Here is a 21,052-nt window from a genome sequence, read left to right on the forward strand (position 1 = left end):
CTACTCATTCAATTCTGAACCGATTCTTAAAAATGTTAATTCTCTATTAGCTGTGAAGGGTCTTCTTTCATGTCTATCAGTCATGATTTATTTCGCTATCAAACAATATGTCTGAGTTTTTTTCTTTTTTCTTCGTCCCAGAAGTGGGGGGATATCACCCAAACTCTCAAAACCCCAGACATTTGAAGGATTTTATAAAAAACCCCAGACAGCCCCCCAAAAGAGGATATGTCCGGGTAAAAGTGGACGTATGGGCATGGCCACCCTGCATGAATGATGTAATTCAGAGTCAGACATACTCTGTAATATACGGTGGCTGTTATAAGCAGCAGTGCCGTGCGGGACTGCTGCGGGGGGTGGGGGGTCTGGGGACTGCACGAGCAAAAAGAGGGACGGGTGAGGATTTAATTCATAAATGTAAGTTTGCTCATCCTGGCGCTTATATTCTGTATTATTCTATACCTGCATATTATTCTATGCATGTATATTTTCATCCACGGCTCTGGTCCAGCTGTTTGAGACGTCATAAGTGATCGCGGAATTTGCCGTCGCTTTGAAATGACTCTAAGTGCAGTCCGATCCTTTGAGGCCAGCTGGTCGGCCACTCTGTCCTCGCAAATAATCCTCGGCTCCTCGCAGTGGCGGGGCTTAGGCGCGAGTGGAGGAAGCGAGGAGAGTGAGCGAGTGACCGAACTTTGGGGAATGGATTTCAGCTATATGCCTCCTTGCGGAATGCCACAGTTCACTAGGAGGGGAGGGGGGGGCAGGGTTCCGTTCACCTCCACCACCTGTTCCCACCCCTCCAGATAGGATCGCATCCAGCCCTAACTATCAAAACCAATTGCTTTTAGCTTACTAATCAAAATAGAGTGATTAACTGTGTCAAAAGCCTTTTGGAGGTGGAGGGCAGTTTGTTTACCAGTGTTGTGGCTATGGTTGTAAAAAAGATGTTTAAGCGATTTGCCACATCCAGTTTCAGGAAGGAGGTTGTGTCCTTGATGCAGTTGCTGAAGAGTCTGGAAAAACATCACAAAGGTTGAAAGGTGTGATGTGTATAAAAAACCATGTTGATGATTGAGCTACACACCTGAGAACAATAAGTTATTCTGTTAATAATGAACATATTCAAACACAAGTATTGCATTCTACTCACCGTGCAGTTTGGATGGAGGTATTGATGGAGAGCAGCTGGACTAATCTGTCTGTTAGAGTATCAGTGTTATTGTGACTCAGACTACAACAACACAAGGATGAGAAAGGACAAAGGAATAGATTAGTACCTCATGGTGTACACGCACGCACGCACGCACGCGCACACACACACACACACACACACACACACACACACACACACACACACACACACACACACACACACACACACACACACACACACACACACACACACACACACACACACACACACACACACACACACACACACACACACACACACACACACACACACACCTCCATTCTATAGGACTACTCACTCCAGGACTTGTGGTTTGTGCAGGTGGGGGATCGGAGTCTCTAGCTGGTCAGTGAGTTGACAGTGACTGAGGACCAGTTCTGTCAGTCCCTCAGTGTGTTCTAGAACCTGGGCCAAACATCTACAGACAGACAGACAGACAGACAGACAGACAGACAGACAGACAGACAGACAGACAGACAGACAGACAGACAGACGAGAACGGAACGGGACGGGACGGGACGGGACGGGACGGGACGGGACGGGACGGGACGGGACGGGACGGGACGGGACGGGACGGGACGGGACAGGACAGGACACACAATGTGCATTTAGAACAGCAGTTCTCAAACTAGGAAGGTGCCGTTGGGGTCGCGTAGTGGCAACCAAAAAAACTATTGGCTTGACTCCTCCTACACACACAGCTCCGCTCCAACACCAACCGAGAACAGTCAAGCAGCAACAAACTCTGTTCATAAACGATTTGCTTGAATTATGTTGAATATGAGCGGGTGGCTTAACACATTGCCTGCCAAGGACGTTTTAAAACGTCCTTTCAAATCCAACAAGGACATTTTAAAACGTCCATTAAAAAAAAAAAAAATCAGTGATTACGCCAGAGGGCGCTGTTATGAATGATGCTTTCACTGCCTGATGACGACAGACCCGGAATTGACGTAATTTAAAAGAATTAAAGCTCATTTATTTCCTGTTTACTTCCTGTGGGAAAATCGCTATATCTCCGTTCCTCTTACTTTGCGGCAAAAAGGTGTCATTGAAATGGCCACAGTTGTGAATGGATTACGGCGAGCAGATTTTTTACTTCACTACGACCGTGCATTACTCGTGTAATGAGTCGATCTCCGTGAGGACGGAGGTCACGGAGAATATTCCATAATTTTTCATGTTTTAACTCTGGCAGTCAATGTGTCAAGTCAATGTGTCAATGTGTCAAGTAAAAAAAAGAGCCATTTTGGCTATTTTTGTTAGTCCGAGAGCGTACAGATGGAACCATGTGGACCCGTGGTCCTGTACCCTCTCGCTCTCGGTCTAACAAAAACAGCCAAAATGGCTCTTTTTTTCCGGGAAGTTAAATTCAGATTGCGATGTAACGTTACCGTGCGGGGACGCCGGGAGATCATTCTCACAGACAGACAACCACACCAGTTACCAACAGTTGCCGCGATGGAGAAAAACGCCACCGTCGGTGGCCAAAGATAAAATCGAGAGGTGGATCAAGAAACTCGGGTGGTTCTAGCAACATATTTTGGCAACTTGACAAATGATCAGTTCATAATTAATGAACTGAAGTGGATTATCATACCACATTATCTTTAGAAAAGCTGGATGGCTTTTAAATGTACACACATATTAAAATTATGAGAGGAAACACATTAACCTGAGCTGTGAGATGTAGGGTAGACACTGAAGGAAGATCCTCACTTCACTCTCTTCATCTGACCAGCCTGTCAGCTCTACTGGTTTCTTCTCTGGTTGGAGTTTCAGCACCTCTAGGAGGAGGGAGGCCTTTCTCTCTGAGAGGTCTATGGACCAGACTGTAGGAACTGACTGGTAAACTGGTTGTAATACTGGAAGAACACTTCTGCCTGTTTGAGTCTCATAGTTCTTCACATAGGAGTATAGGTACAGTAGTATATCACATTGATACTTCCTGTCGTAGCAATCATCAAAACAGTCAATAAAGGGGAATGTTTTGTAGTTACACACAGATGACAGCAATTCCAGAAACTTCTCTCCTGTTTCTTCTTCCTGTTCTGCTGCTTCACAGATGAGCTTCCCCAGGAACTCGGTTGTTTCTGAAGTTCCTGACCATCCATCTGCAACACTGCAAAAGATTAAATGAAAAACAACATTAAATATTGATCTTTGTATCATAAACAGAATAAAATAAAATAAAATGGTCAACACTGTGTCTATCAGATTTCAGGTTAAAGAGTCAGTGGAAAATGAAAGGAAACTTTAAAGTGTATTATATAATTTCTAAAACTATCATAAAGAATAACCAAGCTATGAAGACAGATAGTATATCAAATCACAAAAGTTACAAATAATCAATCCCTTTTAACCACTTAAGCCACAAGTGTCACAAGATGAAGATAGATGATCTACAAGCTCACAACGCATCACTTCATGATGCTTTTGTGAGCTTGTAAATCTGCTATTTTTGGAAGGTTTTGCCTATAACGACATGCCCAAAATAGGGACACCAGATTTAAAGTGTTTTAATACATAAGAGTAAATAGATAATACATCATTATCTAAAAAACAACAACAACAACAACAACAACAAAACATTAACCTAAATTGTGAGATGTAGGATAGACACTGAAGGAAGATCCTCACTTCACTATCATCTCTACTGGTTTCACTTTTACTTTTACTCGAGCACTTCTTTATGGGAGAAGTTACTTTTACTTGAGTACAGATTTCCAGTCCTCTACCCTCCCCTGGTATAGCATACTTATAGCTTATCATTTATCTTGTTGTCTCTTGATATGCTGCACAGCTCTTTACATTAAAACAGGCAGACTTTGGACCGTCACCACAACTACACAGAAAATCCTCAGTGTTATTTTATCCATTTGTAACTCTAAGAGTGTAAAAAATGTAACCACATGTCCATTTGGTTACTGTTCTCTCAAACTTAAATTAAAACTCAAGATTTTACTGCATACAGATCTCATAGCCCATGGCAAACATGCTAATATACAGCTTCAATTTGGGAAAGTTTGAAAATAAGCTTTGTAGATCCATATACCAATGACCAATACCCATTACCCATGTGCCATTTCAGATCGATTGGTCAATCCACTAAGGAGAACATTTTACTGAGGGACGGACTGTGAACACACTGACAGTGTTCTCCATTGTACACTGTATAGCTAGATTTGTAATAGGATATAACATTCCAAATTATATTTGTCTGTTTGGAAATTGGATAATCATACCTCATTATCTTTATATTTAATCTGGATTGCTTTTAGATGTAGGCAAATATTAAATGAAACGAAACGCAATAACCTGAGCTGTGAGATGTAGGGTAGACACTGAAGGAAGATCCTCACTTCCCTCTCTTCATCTGACCAGCCTGTCAGCTCTACTGGTTTCTTCTCTGGTTGGAGTTTCAGCACTTCTTGGAGGAGGGAGACCTTTCTCTCTGAGAGGTCTATGGACCAGACTGCAGGAACTGATTGGTTAACTGGTTGTAATGCTGAAGGAACACTTTTGCCTGTTTGAGTCTCATAGTTCTTCACACAGGAGTATAGGTCCAGTAGTACATTACATTGATACTTCCTGTGGTACCAATCATCATTCCAGTCAATAAGGGGGAATGTTTTGTAATTACACACAGAATAAAACAATTCCAGAAACTTCACTCCTGTTTCTTTATCCTGTTCTGCTGCTTCACAGATGAGCTTCCCCAGGATCTTGGTTGTTTCTCGATCATAGACACTGCAGCATTTTAAAGAGAAATCAACATGAAATATTGATCTCTGTATCATAAACAGAATAAAATAAAACACTGTATCCATCAGATTCCAGGTTAAAGAGTCAGTGGAAAATGAAAGAAAACTTTTACGTGTATGAAATATTAAACTTCTAAAGCTATCATAAAGAATAACCAAGCTATGAAGACAGACAGTGTATCATTTGATGCTGGGATAAAATCACAAAAGTTACAAATAATCAATGCCTTTTAACCACTTAAGCCCTATTTCATACGTAGTCATTCGATGGTGTCACGTGATGAAGATAGCAGATTTACAAGCTCACAATGCATCACATGATGCTTTTGTGAGCTTGTAGATCTGCTCTTTTTGCCTATAATGACATGCTCAAAATAGGGACACCAGGTTGAAAGTGGTTAATTACATAAGAGTACATAAATCATACCTCATTATCTTTAAGAAAAACAACAACAAAAAACAAACGTCTGTTGAGACAGCTTTTATATTTAGACAAATATTCTATGAAAGAAAAACACATTAACTTGAGTTGTGGGATGCAGGTTAGACACTGAAGGAAGATCCTCACTTCACTTGATGTTCATATAACTACTAGTCTATCATCTCTATTGGTTTAATGTTTTACTTTTACTCAAGTACTTTTTTATGGGAGAAGTTGTACCTTTACTTAAGAACAGATTTCCAGTACTCTACCCTCCCCTGGCAAAGCATACTTATAGCATATCATTTCTCTAGTTGACTCTGCATATGCTGCAGAGCTCTTTACATTAAAACGTGCAGACTTTGGACCGTCACCACGACTACACAGTAAAATCCTCAATGTTATTATATCCATTAGTAACTGTGAGAGTGTACAAATGGACCTTTAAAGGTACATTTGGTAACGTTCCTCTCAAAGTTAAATGAACACTCAAGATGTTACTGTGTAGGCCTACAGATCCCATAGCCCATGGCAACAATGCTAATAAACAGCTTAAATTTGGGGATGTTTGAAAATTAGCTTTGTAGATCCTTGCATATACCAATGATCAATACCCATGTGCCATTTCAGATCGATACTGACAGGACATACTGACAGTTTTCTCCAGTTTATAGCATTATTTATAATAGGATAATAAAATAAAAAAATATATTTGTCTGTTGTAAATTTAGTGCAAACAAGGTGACAAATAATCAGTTCATAATTAATTAAATTGGATAATCATACCTCATTATCTTTATATAACATCTGGATGACTTTTATATAAAGACAAATATTGAATGAAAGGAAACACATTAACCTGAGTTGTGAGATGTAGGGTAGACACTGAAGGAAGATCCTCACTTCACTCGCATCTGACCAGCCTCTCAGCTCTACTGGTTTCTTCTCTGGTTGGAGTTTCAGCACCTCTAGGAGGAGGGAGACCTTTCTCTCTGAGAGGTCTATGGACCAGACTGTAGGAACTGACTGGTAAAGTGGTTGTAATGCTGGAAGAACACTTCTGCCTGTTTGAGTCTCATAGTTCTTCACATAGGAGTATAGGTACAGTAGTACATCACATTGATACTTCCTGTCATACCAACCATCAAAACAGTCAATAAAGGGGAATGTTTTGTAATTACACACAGAAGACAACAACTCCAGAATCTTCTCTCCTGTTTCTTCTTCCCGTTCTGCTGCTTCATAGATGAGCTTCCCCAGGAACTTGGTTGTTTGTGATGTTTCTGACCTTCCATGAGCAACACTGCAACAGTTCAAATGAAAATCCAATATGAAATATTGATCTCTGCATCATAAACAGAACAAACAATGATGGACACTGTATCCATCTGATTTTAGGTGAAAGAGAGATTCAATGGAAAACAAAGAAAACTTTAACTTTTTTTAGAACTTTTTAAAATTTATGATATTTTTAACAATATAAAACTATTATAAAGAAATTAAGAATAACAAAACTATGATGAAAAATAGTGTATCATTTGATGGTGGGATTAAGTCACAAAAGGTACAAATAATCAACCTCTTATCACCTAGTGTCAGGCGCACATGGAAGGACTCAGAATGCAGACACAGAAGGCACTGAAAACAGGCTTTATTCACAAAAAACTTCCAAGGCAGGCAAGGGGCAGGCAAAGAATAAACAGTGGAAAGCGGGGGTCGAATCCAGGGGGGGCAGTCAACGAGGGCGAAGGTACAGGCAGGGACTGGGCAAAAACGAGGTCTAGGGGATAAAGCAGAGATCAGAAAAACAGCAAAAACTTGGCTTGAAAACTAGGCTCTAGTACACTGCTTGACAGCTTGAAAATAAGACAATCTGGCAAAGGCCTGCAGAGAGGCTGGGCCTTAAATACTGTGGGCATGATTGGAGGTGAGTGTATGCAGGTGGTCACACTGATCCAGACACACCCACACCCACACCCACTCCTAGGTCAGACTGTGACAGTACCCCTCCCTCTACGGACGCCTCCTGGCGTCCCATCCAAGGCACCGGGGTTGTCACGGAGAAAGTCACTGATGAGGGAGGGATCCACGACAAACCTGGACGGAATCCAACTCCGCTCCTCAGGTCCAAAGCCCTCCCAGTCAGCCAGGTACTGGAAGCCCCTGCCCCTGCGGCGAACTTTCAATAACCTCCTGACCGTAAACACCTCTCCACCATCGATGACCCTGGGAGGCGGAGGGGGCTTGGAGGGAGGGGAGAGAGGGCTGAGTACAACAGGCTTGACTTGGGAAACATGAAAGGCAGGGTGAACACGTTGCATGGGCCGAGGCAGCTTAAGTCTTACAGCAGAGGTATTGATGAGTTTGGTAATGGGAAAAGGCCCAACAAACCTGGGTGCTAACTTACGAGACAGGACCTTCAGAGGTAGATTCCTGGAGGAAAGCCAGACCTTCTGTCCAACCTTGTAGCGGGGTGCTGTTGAGCGGCGTCTGTCAGCGTGCTTCTTGAAGTAGGCCACCGACTGCAACAGACGGGCTCGAGCCTGTCTCCAGGTTCGCCGACATTGCTTAACAAAAGCCTGGGCTGAGGGGACTGCCACTTCCTCCTCCTGTGCAGGAAACAGTGGAGGCTGGTAGCCTAGGCAACACTGGAAAGGGGAAAGGCCAGTAGCTGTAGTGGGGAGTGAGTTATGTGCATATTCAACCCAGGGAAGCATCTTACTCCAGGAAGTGGTGTTGGAAGAGGTCATGCACCGAAGGGCCACCTCCAGGCTCTGGTTGGCTCTCTCAGTCTGGCCATTGGTCTGGGGATGATAACCAGAAGACAGGCTGGCAGAAGCGCCAATGAGCTTGCAAAATGCCCTCCAGAATTGGGCAGAGAACTGCGGGCCCCTGTCGGAAACTATATCCTGGGGTAAACCATGAAGCTTAAAAACATGAGTGATTAGCAGTTCTGCCGTCTCCTTGGCTGTGGGCAACTTTGTCAAGGGAATAAAATGAACTGCTTTGGAGAACCTGTCAACTACGGTAAGTATGCATGTGTTACCCTCGGACATGGGCAGACCAGTAACAAAATCAAGGGCTATGTGGGACCAGGGTCGGCGGGGAACAGGAAGGGGTCTTAGAAGGCCAGCCGGGGGTCTGTTGCTGTGCTTGTTCTGGGCACACGTCTCACAGGCTGCCACAAACTGCTTCACATCCTCCTTCATGGATGGCCACCAGAAGCGCCGCTTAATGAAGGCCAGTGTCCGGTCCACCCCCGGGTGACACGCTAGCCTGGAGCCATGTCCCCAGGTCAACACCTCTGAACGAACAGATGCGGGGACAAACAAGCAACTAGGAGGACCATTACCTGGGCCGGGTTCCTGACTCTGGGCCCTCAGAACCTGAGCCTCAACGTCAAAGAGTGCAGCCCCAACTATCAGCTCAGGAGGCAGAATAGGCTCGGGGGCCAAAGACTCCTTCTCTGGAGAATAGATCCTGGACAGGGCATCTGGCTTAGCATTTTTGGAACCTGGGCGATATGACAGGGTGAAATTGAAACGTGAAAAAAACAGAGACCATCGAGCTTGGCGGGAATTAAGGCGTTTAGCCGTCTTGATATACTCAAGGTTTTTGTGATCAGTCCAAACAAAGAAGGGCAAGGCCCCTCCCTCAAGGCAGTGTCGCCACTCTTCTAAAGCTAGCACCACTGCCAGCAGTTCACGATCTCCTATGGTGTAGTTGCGCTCAGCAGGAGACAGACGATGAGAGAAGTAGGCACAGGGGTGCAGTCTATTGTCCTTGGGGGATCTCTGGGACAGCACACCACCGACTCCGGTCTCTGAGGCGTCAACCTCCACAACAAACTGCAGAGAGGGATCAGGGACAGTTAGGACAGGTACAGTGGTGAAACAATACTTGAGTTTGGAAAAGGCATCCTCTGCCTGAGGATTCCAGCGGAAAGGTATCTTAGATGAGGTCAAAGCTGTGAGTGGGGCAGCAACAGTACTGTAGTTGCGTACAAACTTGCGATAAAAATTGGCGAAACCTAAAAAACCTTGGAGATCACGCCTTGTGGCTGGCCTGGGCCAATCAGTGACTGCTTTTACCTTGGAGGGATCTACGTGAAGTTGGCCGGAGCTCACAATGAACCCCAAAAATGACACTGTGCTCTGGTGGAACTCGCACTTCTCTGCCTTTACAAAGAGACGGTTCTCCAGGAGTCGTTGGAGAACCTGCCTGACATGGTGTCTGTGCTCCTTAACAGAGGGAGAAATAATTAATATGTCATCCAAGTAAACAAAAACAAAGCGGTTGACCATGTCTCTCAGCACGTCATTGACTAGGGCCTGAAAAACAGCAGGAGCATTAGTCAAACCAAAAGGTAAAACTAGATATTCATAATGCCCTGTGGATGTGTTAAAAGCAGTTTTCCACTCATCTCCCTCTCTTATCCTCACAAGGTGATAGGCATTGCGTAGGTCAAGTTTAGTAAAGACATGTGCACCCTGTAATAGTTCAAAGGCTGTAGACATGAGTGGCAAAGGGTAACGATTCTTGACAGTGACATCATTCAAACCTCTGTAATCGATGCATGGCCTTAGGGAACCGTCCTTCTTGCCAACGAAAAAGAAGCCAGCACCAGCAGGGGAGGACGATGGGCGGATGATGCCTGCGGCCAGGGATTCCGAGATGTACTTGTTCATCGCCTCAGTCTCTGCAGGTGAGAGGGAATAAAGGCGCCCCTTGGGGGGCATGGCTCCTTCCAGGAGGTCAATCGAACAGTCATATGGCCTGTGAGGCGGCAGGGAAACAGCACGGGACTTACTAAAAACAGTCTTTAAGTCCAGGTACTCAGGAGGGACAGAGGACAAATCGGGGAATTCCTCAGTCCTGTCTTGCTCCAGAGAGAGAGAAATGGCAGCTGAGGTTAGGCAGTGAGAGTGGCAAAACTGACTCCAACTCATAATTGTGCTATCAGCCCAGTTAACATGAGGGTTGTGGACCGACAGCCAGGGAAAGCCTAGGACAATGGGGACATGAGGGTTATCCATTACGTGAAAAGATAAGCGTTCGGAATGATTACCGGAAACTCGCACCCCAACGGGCTCTGTGACATGAGTGATACGCATGAGACTCCGTCCATTAATGGCACTAGTCAATAAGGGCTGCTTCAGGGGAAGCACAGGAATTTTCAACTGACGGGCTGTGGCCGCGCAGATGAAACTTTCATCTGCCCCGGAATCTATGAGAGCTGTGAGGGGGTGAGTACCATCAGACAGCAACAGCATAATGGGTAATAAAGAACGTTTGGCAGGGTAATTACCTTGAGCAGTGCCCACCAGAAGCCCTGCTTCTAATGATGGGCGTCGCCTTTTAGTGGACACTTGAGGCTAAAATGACCCATCTGGCCACAGTAGAAACAGGCATTCTCCTGGCGGCGACGGATGCGCTCCTCGGGGGACAGCTTGGCACGATCGACCTGCATAGGCTCTGGAGGGGGGGCTGCCTCCTGGAGAGGCGGAGAAGCAGTGGTGGGCTGTGGGCGAGGGCGGAACAAACCCCTCTCATAGCGCCGCTCCCTGAGTCGAGCGTCGATCCTGCCGGACAGCTTCACCAACTCATGGAATCCAGTCGGCAGCTCATGTGACACCAGTTCATCCTTAACAGCATCTGACAGACCACTCAAGAAGGCATCAGACAAGGCGGTGTCTCCCCACGCACACGAGGCAGCCAGGGTACGGAAATCAATGGCATAGTCAAAAACGGACCTGCTGCCTTGCTTGAGCTGTAGCAACTGTCTGGCAGCATCCCTGCCCGAAACAGAGCGGTCAAAAACCTCCTTCATTTCACTGGTAAAGTCCCTGTAGTTACCACAAATAGGGTCATCAGAATCCCATATGGCTGTTCCCCACTCCCGAGCCTTGCCAGTGAGTAAGGTGATTATATAGGCCACACGTGAACGCTGTGTAGGGAAAGCTGAGGCCTGTAGCTCTAAAATCAATGAACATTGGGACAAAAAGGAACGACAGGTTCCGGGCTCACCGTTGTAAGGTTGAGGTGGGGGCAGTCTGGGTTCTCTGGCAGCAGGCTGAGGAGCGTCAGGCTGACTAAAAGGGGCGGGGACGGATGCAGCAGAGGAAGCCTGCACACTCAGCTGTTGCAATTGAGTATTGAGTGCATGGAAAGAATTAGCCAAAGTGGTCAGGTTTTGGTCAATCTTCTGTATTCCCTGTTGTTGATTTCCCAGCAAGGCTCCATGTTCATTCACTGCCGCCTGCAGGGCCTTCAGGTCTGCTGAGTCCATAATGGCCAGATTGTAATGTCAGGCGCACATGGAAGGACTCAGAATGCAGACACAGAAGGCACTGAAAACAGGCTTTATTCACAAAAAACTTCCAAGGCAGGCAAGGGGCAGGCAAAGAATAAACAGTGGAAAGCGGGGGTCGAATCCAGGGGGGGCAGTCAACGAGGGCGAAGGTACAGGCAGGGACTGGGCAAAAACGAGGTCTAGGGGATAAAGCAGAGATCAGAAAAACAGCAAAAACTTGGCTTGAAAACTAGGCTCTAGTACACTGCTTGACAGCTTGAAAATAAGACAATCTGGCAAAGGCCTGCAGAGAGGCTGGGCCTTAAATACTGTGGGCATGATTGGAGGTGAGTGTATGCAGGTGGTCACACTGATCCAGACACACCCACACCCACTCCTAGGTCAGACTGTGACACCTAGCCCTATTTCAAACTACGTCATTCGCGATGTCAAGTGCCAAAATTAGCCAATCTACAAGCTCACAACACATAGCTTCATGAAGTGAGCTTGCAGATCTGCTCTTTATGATATTTTTAAAAGGTTTTGGAAATCTTTGCCTAAAATGATATGCCCAAAACGGGGACATCAGGTTTAAACATATAGTATAAGAGTGGATACGTCATACCTCCTTATCTTCAAATAAATCTGTTGAGATAGCACCCATTATTTTTTTAATATATATTAAAAAAAAGAACATATTTTAAAAGATCAAAGTGTTGACTATTAAACCATGTAATGGGCCAACCTCCCACAGTTTTCTTTTTTTAGATGTCAACTGCATAAAATGGCATATCTGACTAAGTTAACATCTGACGTCTGACAAAGTTTTTTGAAAGTATTTTTCAAAGTTGAATAGGTTCTATTAATGCTAATAGAATTACTCTTTTTTTAAATTGTATTTTTATTTAGTTTGGATTTACTGACGGAGTTGACATGTTATGGAAAGACATGAAATGAAAGGAAACACATTAACCTGAGCTGTGAGATGTAGGGTAGACACTGAAGGAAGATCCTCACTTCACTCTCTTCATATAACCAGCCTGACAGCTCTACTGGTTTCTTCTCTGGTTGGAGTTTCAACGCCTCTAGGAGGCCAGAGACCTTGCTCTCTGAGAGGTCTATGGACCAGACTGTAGGAGATGGTGGGTAAAGTGGCTTCAGGTTTTATTGTATTATATATATTGGCTTTATATTTAACACTCTCACAACTCTACAGTATTTTCACATTTACAATGCAAAAAGTAACCAGCGTATCAGTGTTAAATGCTGTCTGTATTTGCTCATTTTGCTTTTACATACAGTACCTTTAGAGGTGATTTCAACATCTTTGAAAGAAAAGCAGCTGATCCAATGGTGTAGGTCGAAACTGCTCTTCTGAGTGGAGGTGGAGGATACTTCTTCAGATAATGGTGTCTTTAAAGTTCTCTTCCTAGTTATATCAATGACCTTTAGTAATATATAGCAGGCTTTCTCCCCTTTCTTTGTGACCCAGTCCAGTAATATTTTTGTTTTATCAAAGTCATCAACCTCTTCCTCTATATGAAAGACCTCATCATCAGTTAACACAATTTGCTGAACCAGATACTCCACAATAAGGGAAAGATTCTGTAATCCTCCCACCAGGTGCGTTCTGGCGTTCTTGATGTATTCCAGAGCTGACTGACTTGTAGGCGCCATGTTGTGACTTTATTCTCAAACATGTAGTGTAACAGGTGAAGACTTGTGCTGCTTGCTGGTCCAGGATCTCTTTGAAGCTGATCTCTGTTTATTTATGTCTCTGACATGAATGAAAGAAAGAAATTTATTTTTAAAGATTAATATTTATGATGCTTCCATTCTTCTCTGTAGAGGAAATCAGACAAGAGGTGCTGTGCCGAGCAACAACTGGGCTAAAGCAGCGATTTCCAACTTGTAGGCCGGGGACCACTGGTGGGCCACGATGGCATTAATCGTGGCCCCGAAATCAATAGCAAACACTAAGATTTTAATGATAATATTACATTTATATTAAAATATTAAAGCAGCACATGTAACATTTTTACCATTGAGCTAATAGAGCCTGCCTGTTTGCTCAGGGAATAAATTGAATCTTGACCATCAGGTAAAAATTTGTGTCAGAATAATATAATTTATAAGTGCTGGTTATAATGCATTATAAACTCAGTAGAACAGAACAGCACATCATTACAACTACCAGGTAACCCTTTACTTAAAGGTCGGGTCTATGCATTATAATGCATAAACCCATAATAATTTATAATGCATTATAATGCACTATCATTTATAAGGCATTATAATGCACTTATAATGCTTCATAACACTCATTATAAATGTTTATAATTAATTAATTAATTATAATTAAAATGTGATTAATTGTAATTCATTAATTACAAAGCCTCTAATTAATTTGATTATTTTTTTAATCGAGTCCTAGCCCTAATTATAATGCATAAACCCATTATTATTATTATGGGTCTATACATTATAATGCATAAACCCATTATCATTAAGGGTCTATGCATTATAATGCATAAACCCATTATTATTAAGGGTCTATGCATTATAATGCATAAACCCATAATAATTTATAATGCATTATAATGCACTTATAATGCTTCATAACACTCATTATAAATGTTTATAATTATGCATAACAACTTATAACAAAAGACACTTTATAACTGACTAAGTTAAGGCAGCTAATGTGCTGTTCCACTCAGCTTATAATGCATTATGACCAGCACTTACAATATGTTATAAACGCTGTCATATATGATTATAAACATTTATAACAAGTGTTTTAATGCCTTATAAGTATATATATAGTATATAGTATAAATGTGATTATAATGCATTATAGACAACCATTACGTAAAGTGTTACCAAAAAAGTTACATAGTGCTGCTTTAATGTAAAACAATAAAATAAAATAAAAATGACATGGTATTTTCTCTGTAAAACCTCGGAAACTGTATACTACATGGGTTCCATTGATCCAAGCTGGAACACAATCCATTGATTGATTATTAAAATGCACACAGCCCACCCATCTGACCACTTAACACAGGATGGTCAGATGGATGGTCAGATGGGTAGAATGCGAACGCTAGATATTTTCAGGTGGGCCCTGATCCAGAAAAGGTTGGTTGAAGCAAATATCACAACATGATACGCATGTTTTTGTTCCACTTAATAGATAATAGACACTGCAACAATTTAGAGATAATAAGAAATAAAGTACAAGAACTTACCAGACATGAACAAAAGACAGACATCATCCATACGTTTGTGGCTCCTCAACTCCTACGCAAATGATATTAAAGGTATCATGACATTCATTTTCACTTTTTTTATTTTCAATGTTTTATTTGGGGTTTTATGACCTCAATTACACCCCAAAAAACGGAACTTAGAACATTCAGTGGATTTTCTGTGGTCTGGGGTTTTCTGAATAACTAGGCTGAAAAGTAATCTGAGCTTGGCCCTTCGACAGTGAGGTCACAGTCGATTAATCCCGCCCACTCTCCTCCTCGCCCCTCCCCTCCCCTATCCTTTCCTTTGGGGGGGGCGGAGCAGAGGCGATGATTGACAGGCAAAATCCCTCACCAGCGACACCCGCAGGCAAAGATTTCTTTTTTCATTGCAGTTGAAAAGGCTTTAGAAATGTGAGAGAAAAACACCTGCCATGGATCACTGGAATGGAATTTTCACTTAAAACTTTTTGTACACTTTTGAAGGACCAGGACAAAGACTTTGAATGTGGTGTAAAAGTGAATGTCATTAAACCTTTAAACAAACAGGAAAGATATTATTAACTCAGTATAAATTCTTAGTTTGCTTGGAGTAAAAAACAACAGAATAAAACGTACAATGACAATAGCTTCGCTACACTGGCTCCCGGTTGTTTTTAGGATTGATGTAAAACATATTTTACTAGTTTATAAAGGTCTAAATGGTCTGGCACCTTCCTACCTCTATGACTGTGTGCCTAAATATGTTCCAAACCGCCCCCTCAGGTCTTCAAGTGCTGACCTGCTCGAGGTGCCTACATGACGGTGCCTGGAATGGAATAAACTCCCATTACACCTAAGACAGGAAGCCTCTGTGGATAGCTAGACCTATTTCTTCACTCTTGCTTTTGGTTGATATAACAACAATAACAACAAAGCGATTTAAAATCGCTTTGTTGTTATTCATGTCCTCACTGTTTTGCTATTATTTTAATGTTGTTTTATGCTTTTGCTTTTCTTTTTTTTGCTTTATTGTTAAATTAGTTGCACTTTTCTGTAATTGTATTCATGCTCTGTAAAGCACCTTGAGCTGCATTTCATGTCATGAATGGTGCTATACAAATAAAGTCTATTATTATTATTATTATTATTATTATTATTATTATTAATAATAATACTAATAATATTATTATTATAGTATATGAATCACTGGACATTCTAATTCTAAAAATATGTCCATAGAATAAACCATAGGTTGCTGGGTGAAGTTTAAAATGTCTATAGATTAAACCAGTACAGGGTGCTGGGTGAAATTTATAATGTCTATAGAATAAACCATTACAGGGTGCTGGGTGAAGTTTATAATGTCTATTGATTGATTGATGTACTTTTATTTAATAAGACATGAGAATCACAGTACATGGAAGTACAAAATTCACAGCATAGATTAAACCATTACAGGGTGCTGGTCTGGGTGAAGTTTATAATGGAGCAGAGGGAGGAGGGGTTAAGGGCTTATAGTCCATACTGTACACTAATCTAGTTGGTTTACACAATCATGAACTGTGTTTACCTAACCAGACAGGCAGTAACATTGTATTGATACATGGTGTAATTATAACTATACTGTATATAGACTGTATAAATCACTCTGGAACACTAGCCTACAGTATACTAACCTGGGTGCATAAGTTAGAAAAAGGCTAATGCCAGGGACACGTTACAATCATGGGTTTATACACAGTCTGACAAAATGAATATCAATAATATCTAAATATTGAAACAAGCAACGTAGAAACGTTCTGGGATGAAACACAAAAGCCTGAGATAGACGTTAAAATTACCCCATAAGTGTTTTAAAGTGAAATAAATGCCCCTGTTAGTTCAATGATTTTGTCCATTCGTATTTCGTTATCTGTGTAAAAATACTGAAATGTAAAAGTATTGACGTAATATTACAAATACTGAAATATATTGTTGGTTAGAAAAACACCAGAATAAAGGTTATAACAACACTATTAGAAAGTTTGAATAAAAAGATCCATGTTCTAAAAAGAGCAAAAAGGTGGTCTGTCTGTATAGCCTCTGCTAGTCTACTTTGTATAGCTGTAGAATACAACTCTCGTAGACGTATTTATGATTCTGACGTTTTCAATCTACGAGAGTTGTAGGGTTGATCCCGCATGGACACAGGGACTTTCATCTCCTAGCCCGTAGATCTCCAAACATGTACAAATGCAACAAAAAAAAAACGTGCTTACCCCCACGCCGCACATGTTAACTTTTTCTACGGGGTAGTAGTGCAATCAATGTAATAATCCATATCTTTCAATAAAGAAGTGTTTTAATGCCGTCACTGGACGATTCTGTCGGAAGTTCCCAATGGGCGGTAGTAACGGGGGGCATCCGATGAAACCCGGAATTACACTCAATGTAAACAGGAAGTAAACGAGTGTGAAATAATGGCGTTTGGCCACAGACGGGATTAAAACACTTCTTTATTGAAAGATATGGATTATTACATTGCACTACTACCCCGTAGAAAGAGTTAACATTTGCGGCGTGGGGGTAAGCACATTTCTTTTTTGCATTTGTACATGTTTGGAGATCTACGGGCTAGGAGATGAAAGTCCCTGTGTCCATGGGGGATCAACCCTACAACTCTCGTAGATTGAAAATGTCAGAATCATAAAGCTTTGTATAATTATTTCATTTAATGTTAAATAAATGTAACATCATTCATAAAGCAGACCATGAGAGCAGCACCTCCTATACAGACCTACACCGGCAGTGACAGTGAACGCCCAGCTCTCCTATTTATACACCCGTAAACCTAAGTAAAATTAATCACACATTAAGGTAAAATCAAATACATATTTAATGCTGGTGGAGCTGTGATGTGCCCGTGCGCACAAGTGGGCGCGCGCATGACGTCAATAAAATAGTGTTCAGCCAGTAAAAGAAAAGCACCATTAATTTACACCCCTAAGTAGGCTATTGCATGTGACAATAAACAAATTTAACATATTGTCAGTCCTCATACAGTAATCCTACCTCATCAAGCTTCCACAGTACAGTCACCATGCATGTCTGCTTGTCTGATACCTGTAAAAATACATACTTTGTATTAACACAATGTATGCTTCCTGTATTCAGCTCTAAGCAGTAGACACTCCCTACTCAAGTTGATCAAATGTATTTATGCCTCTATAAGACCACACACCAACACCAAGACAGGTAACAGAAAATAAACAAAAAAAGAACGTGAGAACAAACTCAACAATATGTTACTGAAACTAAAAGTCACAACAAACTCTGGGTCTACTGAATAAGATGGTTCAGCTCACAACTAAACTAGTAGCTACACCCTACTACAACCATAATGTTCTCAAAAGTACATGGGCCTATGCAGAAGTTGGCAGTGTTAATATAGAATTGTTGAGGATAACTCAGAATAGTGTTTTAAAGCCATAAGATTCCCATTTCTTACCAATTTAATGTCTGTATCAGCTTTGTCGGTGTGATATAAATGCATCCAGCCACCAAAACAAAAAACAAAACCAAAAACATGTTCTGATTCATAGCCTTGAAGGGGAACTCCATCAAGGCTATGAATCAGAGCTAGTGAAACTGGGAAATTGGAGAAGTAGACTTGGATCAATTCACTTTGTAGGTTGTTGTTCCGGTCTGGGTCCAGAGCAGATACGGAAACGGTGTTTACATATTATGTGTAGTTGAAAGTTACTGCTACAGTAGGCGGGCTCTAGACCGGATGTGAGCACCGAGCAGCAAATAGAAAGGAGCTTTCCAAACAGAGCCACGTATCCATATGCATGCATGTCTCCAATATATCCACTAGATGGAGCCATTACTACATAAAACCATAAAACGGACGGACAATTCTGACAATCTTTGATAGAGTTGACTAATGTTTCTGAAACATTTAATTCGCCTCCATTTACTCCAGAAATGGATCTCATCTTCATGTTGGACATAATACACAAGCACAACACACCTGAATATTTGATTAACTTGCATTAATTATAATGATAGCTCAGCACTGATTAGCTGGTTTTAAAGCTAACATTTCACAATATGTTTAGTGAAATATGCAGCTACCAGACACTCCTAGAGGACCTGAACCTCAAGTATTAAAATAAAATAATGTCCATCTCAAGCAGTCAACTCTCATCCACAAGTTACAAAAATGTAGACCATTAAAACGTCCAATATTAATTATGAAAGACCAAATCTCAATGAAGTGCTTTTTTCTTCTTCTCCCAACCAGACAAATGTGGTACAGAGCTATTTTATTAGACACAATTCATATAGTGTTATGCTCATGCATTTCTAATCAAAATATTTCTCACCATTCTCAGGGCTTGCCCTCTCCATTTCTTACCAATAAAATCACCACACCTGTTTCTAGTTTGTCATGATGTCACAGCAGCAGAACTGGAGTTTCATCATTTTAGGGTCAAGGCCACTTGGCCTTTGGTGTTGTCGTTCATTTTATGAGAACACAAAGGTCAAATGCCATGGGTCAGCAAGGCTATCAAATAAAACCATGATTAGAAATAATTATATATTATAATTATATAATAGAATTATAACTGTCAGTGAAACGAAATGAAATAAATAAATAACCCCAATGGGGTTTCCCCACGCAGGTTCAAACCCTGCTCACAGTGTAGTAAGGCTGTCTTCACATTTAGGACATTTCATCACACATGGTCTGTGTTGCTCTGGGCTTTATTTGCTTTCAGGTCAAGTAGGGTCTCAAATCTCGACTCTGTCCTGAGTCTAAAGGGGGCTACATGCTACCACCCACTGTTAAGAACGCCATAAGAACTTTGTTCTTATGGCAATTATTACATAATTACATATAGTTATTACATATTACATGTAGTTATTACATAATAAGTGATCGTGTAGCACATTGGTTCCCAAACATTTTTAGCTGATCCCCAAATAATAAATTATAGTGTTTACCTGAACCAAACATACAATAATACATTCCGAATAAACCACTTAAGCACTTAATAGTGAAAATAGCCAATCTACAAGCTCACGTGTGAGTTATTTTTGCTATTTCTTAGGAATTATTTGGGGTGTCTTTGGAAATAATAATTCAATATTCAACAATTTGTAGGAGAAATTAATATTTACTTTGGCAAGATGTTGGCGCTGCACAATTACTATAAACTAGTCAGGCTGCTTAGATTATTGTTTCACACTGAGACCTACATAAATGTGTATCCCCAGGTACATTAAAGACATATCTGGGACAGTAAAGCACTGCACAACCCAGGCCCAGGGACCCTGCTTCTGTGGAAGAGGGTCAAGGAGAAGACCCTGCTTCTGGGGAAGAGGGTCAAGTAGAAGACCTGCTGCAGGTGAGTTTAGACACGTTTGTGTGAAATTAGTCTCTCTCGCGTGGCCAGACTGTTGCCTCCCACAGTTTTCAAATGCTTCCGGTCATCGGAGATTGTGGAATAGTTGTCTGGCTACGTGAGACTAGTGTGAAATTAACCTGCTGAGTTTTGTTATTGCACATTTTTATTTTAGGCTTATTTAATCAGGCATGGTTGATTAAGTACAGGTTTATTATTATAGATTTTTTTAATGCAGCTTCATACACACATTCACTTTCTACTGTTACAGTACACCTCGGTTCATAATGAGTTTGTTATGTCTAAGCCAACGTTTCCCAAACCTATCAGGCCGTGACCCCCAAAATAATCATATTTGAACTGAGGACCCCCCCCCCCCCCACCCTGACAAGCACTTGGAATTATAGGCACTACATTTAGTTTGACTCGGTTCCACAGATAAATATTGTGAAAATAGCCAAACTATAAACTCACAACGCCTCGCACTAGGCATTGTGAGCTTTGTGAGCTTGTAATCCATATTTTTGTTCCATTTCTGAATCACATCCTTTCCCTTTTGCTGGCTGATTTATGAAAAGTATAATCAACAACAATAATTTGGGGACCCCCCTGGGTCATTCATCTGTATTGACCTGGTCAGACTTTGCATTTCCATTATTATCTGTGGAACAGAGTCAAACTAAATGTAACGCCTAAAATTCCAAGTGCTTGTCAGGGTGGGGGGGGGGGGGGGTCCCCAGTTCAAATATGATTATTC

General features: G+C 41.7%; 1 protein-coding gene across 1 annotated transcript in view; it reads right to left on the reverse strand.

Moving 5' to 3' along the window:
- The window catches only part of LOC308079272 (uncharacterized protein), a 52,591-nt gene extending 34,583 nt beyond the window's left edge, over positions 1 to 18,008 (reverse strand). Inside the window, exons 1-7 of the mRNA XM_080420659.1 lie at positions 17,957 to 18,008; positions 14,924 to 14,975; positions 12,977 to 13,449; positions 12,646 to 12,802; positions 6,240 to 6,683; positions 4,514 to 4,945; positions 2,871 to 3,317 (exon numbers count right to left, since the gene is read on the reverse strand). Coding sequence (XP_080276785.1) covers positions 2,871 to 3,317; positions 4,514 to 4,945; positions 6,240 to 6,683; positions 12,646 to 12,802; positions 12,977 to 13,349 — 1,853 coding nt within the window. The 5' untranslated portion in view covers positions 13,350 to 13,449; positions 14,924 to 14,975; positions 17,957 to 18,008. The remainder of the gene's footprint in view (positions 1 to 2,870; positions 3,318 to 4,513; positions 4,946 to 6,239; positions 6,684 to 12,645; positions 12,803 to 12,976; positions 13,450 to 14,923; positions 14,976 to 17,956) is intronic.
- Positions 18,009 to 21,052: the final 3,044 nt, after the last annotated feature.

This window comes from Gymnoscopelus braueri, assembly GCF_963280865.1.
Source record: "Gymnoscopelus braueri genome assembly, chromosome: 23".
In the NCBI taxonomy this organism is placed as follows: domain Eukaryota; kingdom Metazoa; phylum Chordata; class Actinopteri; order Myctophiformes; family Myctophidae; genus Gymnoscopelus; species Gymnoscopelus braueri.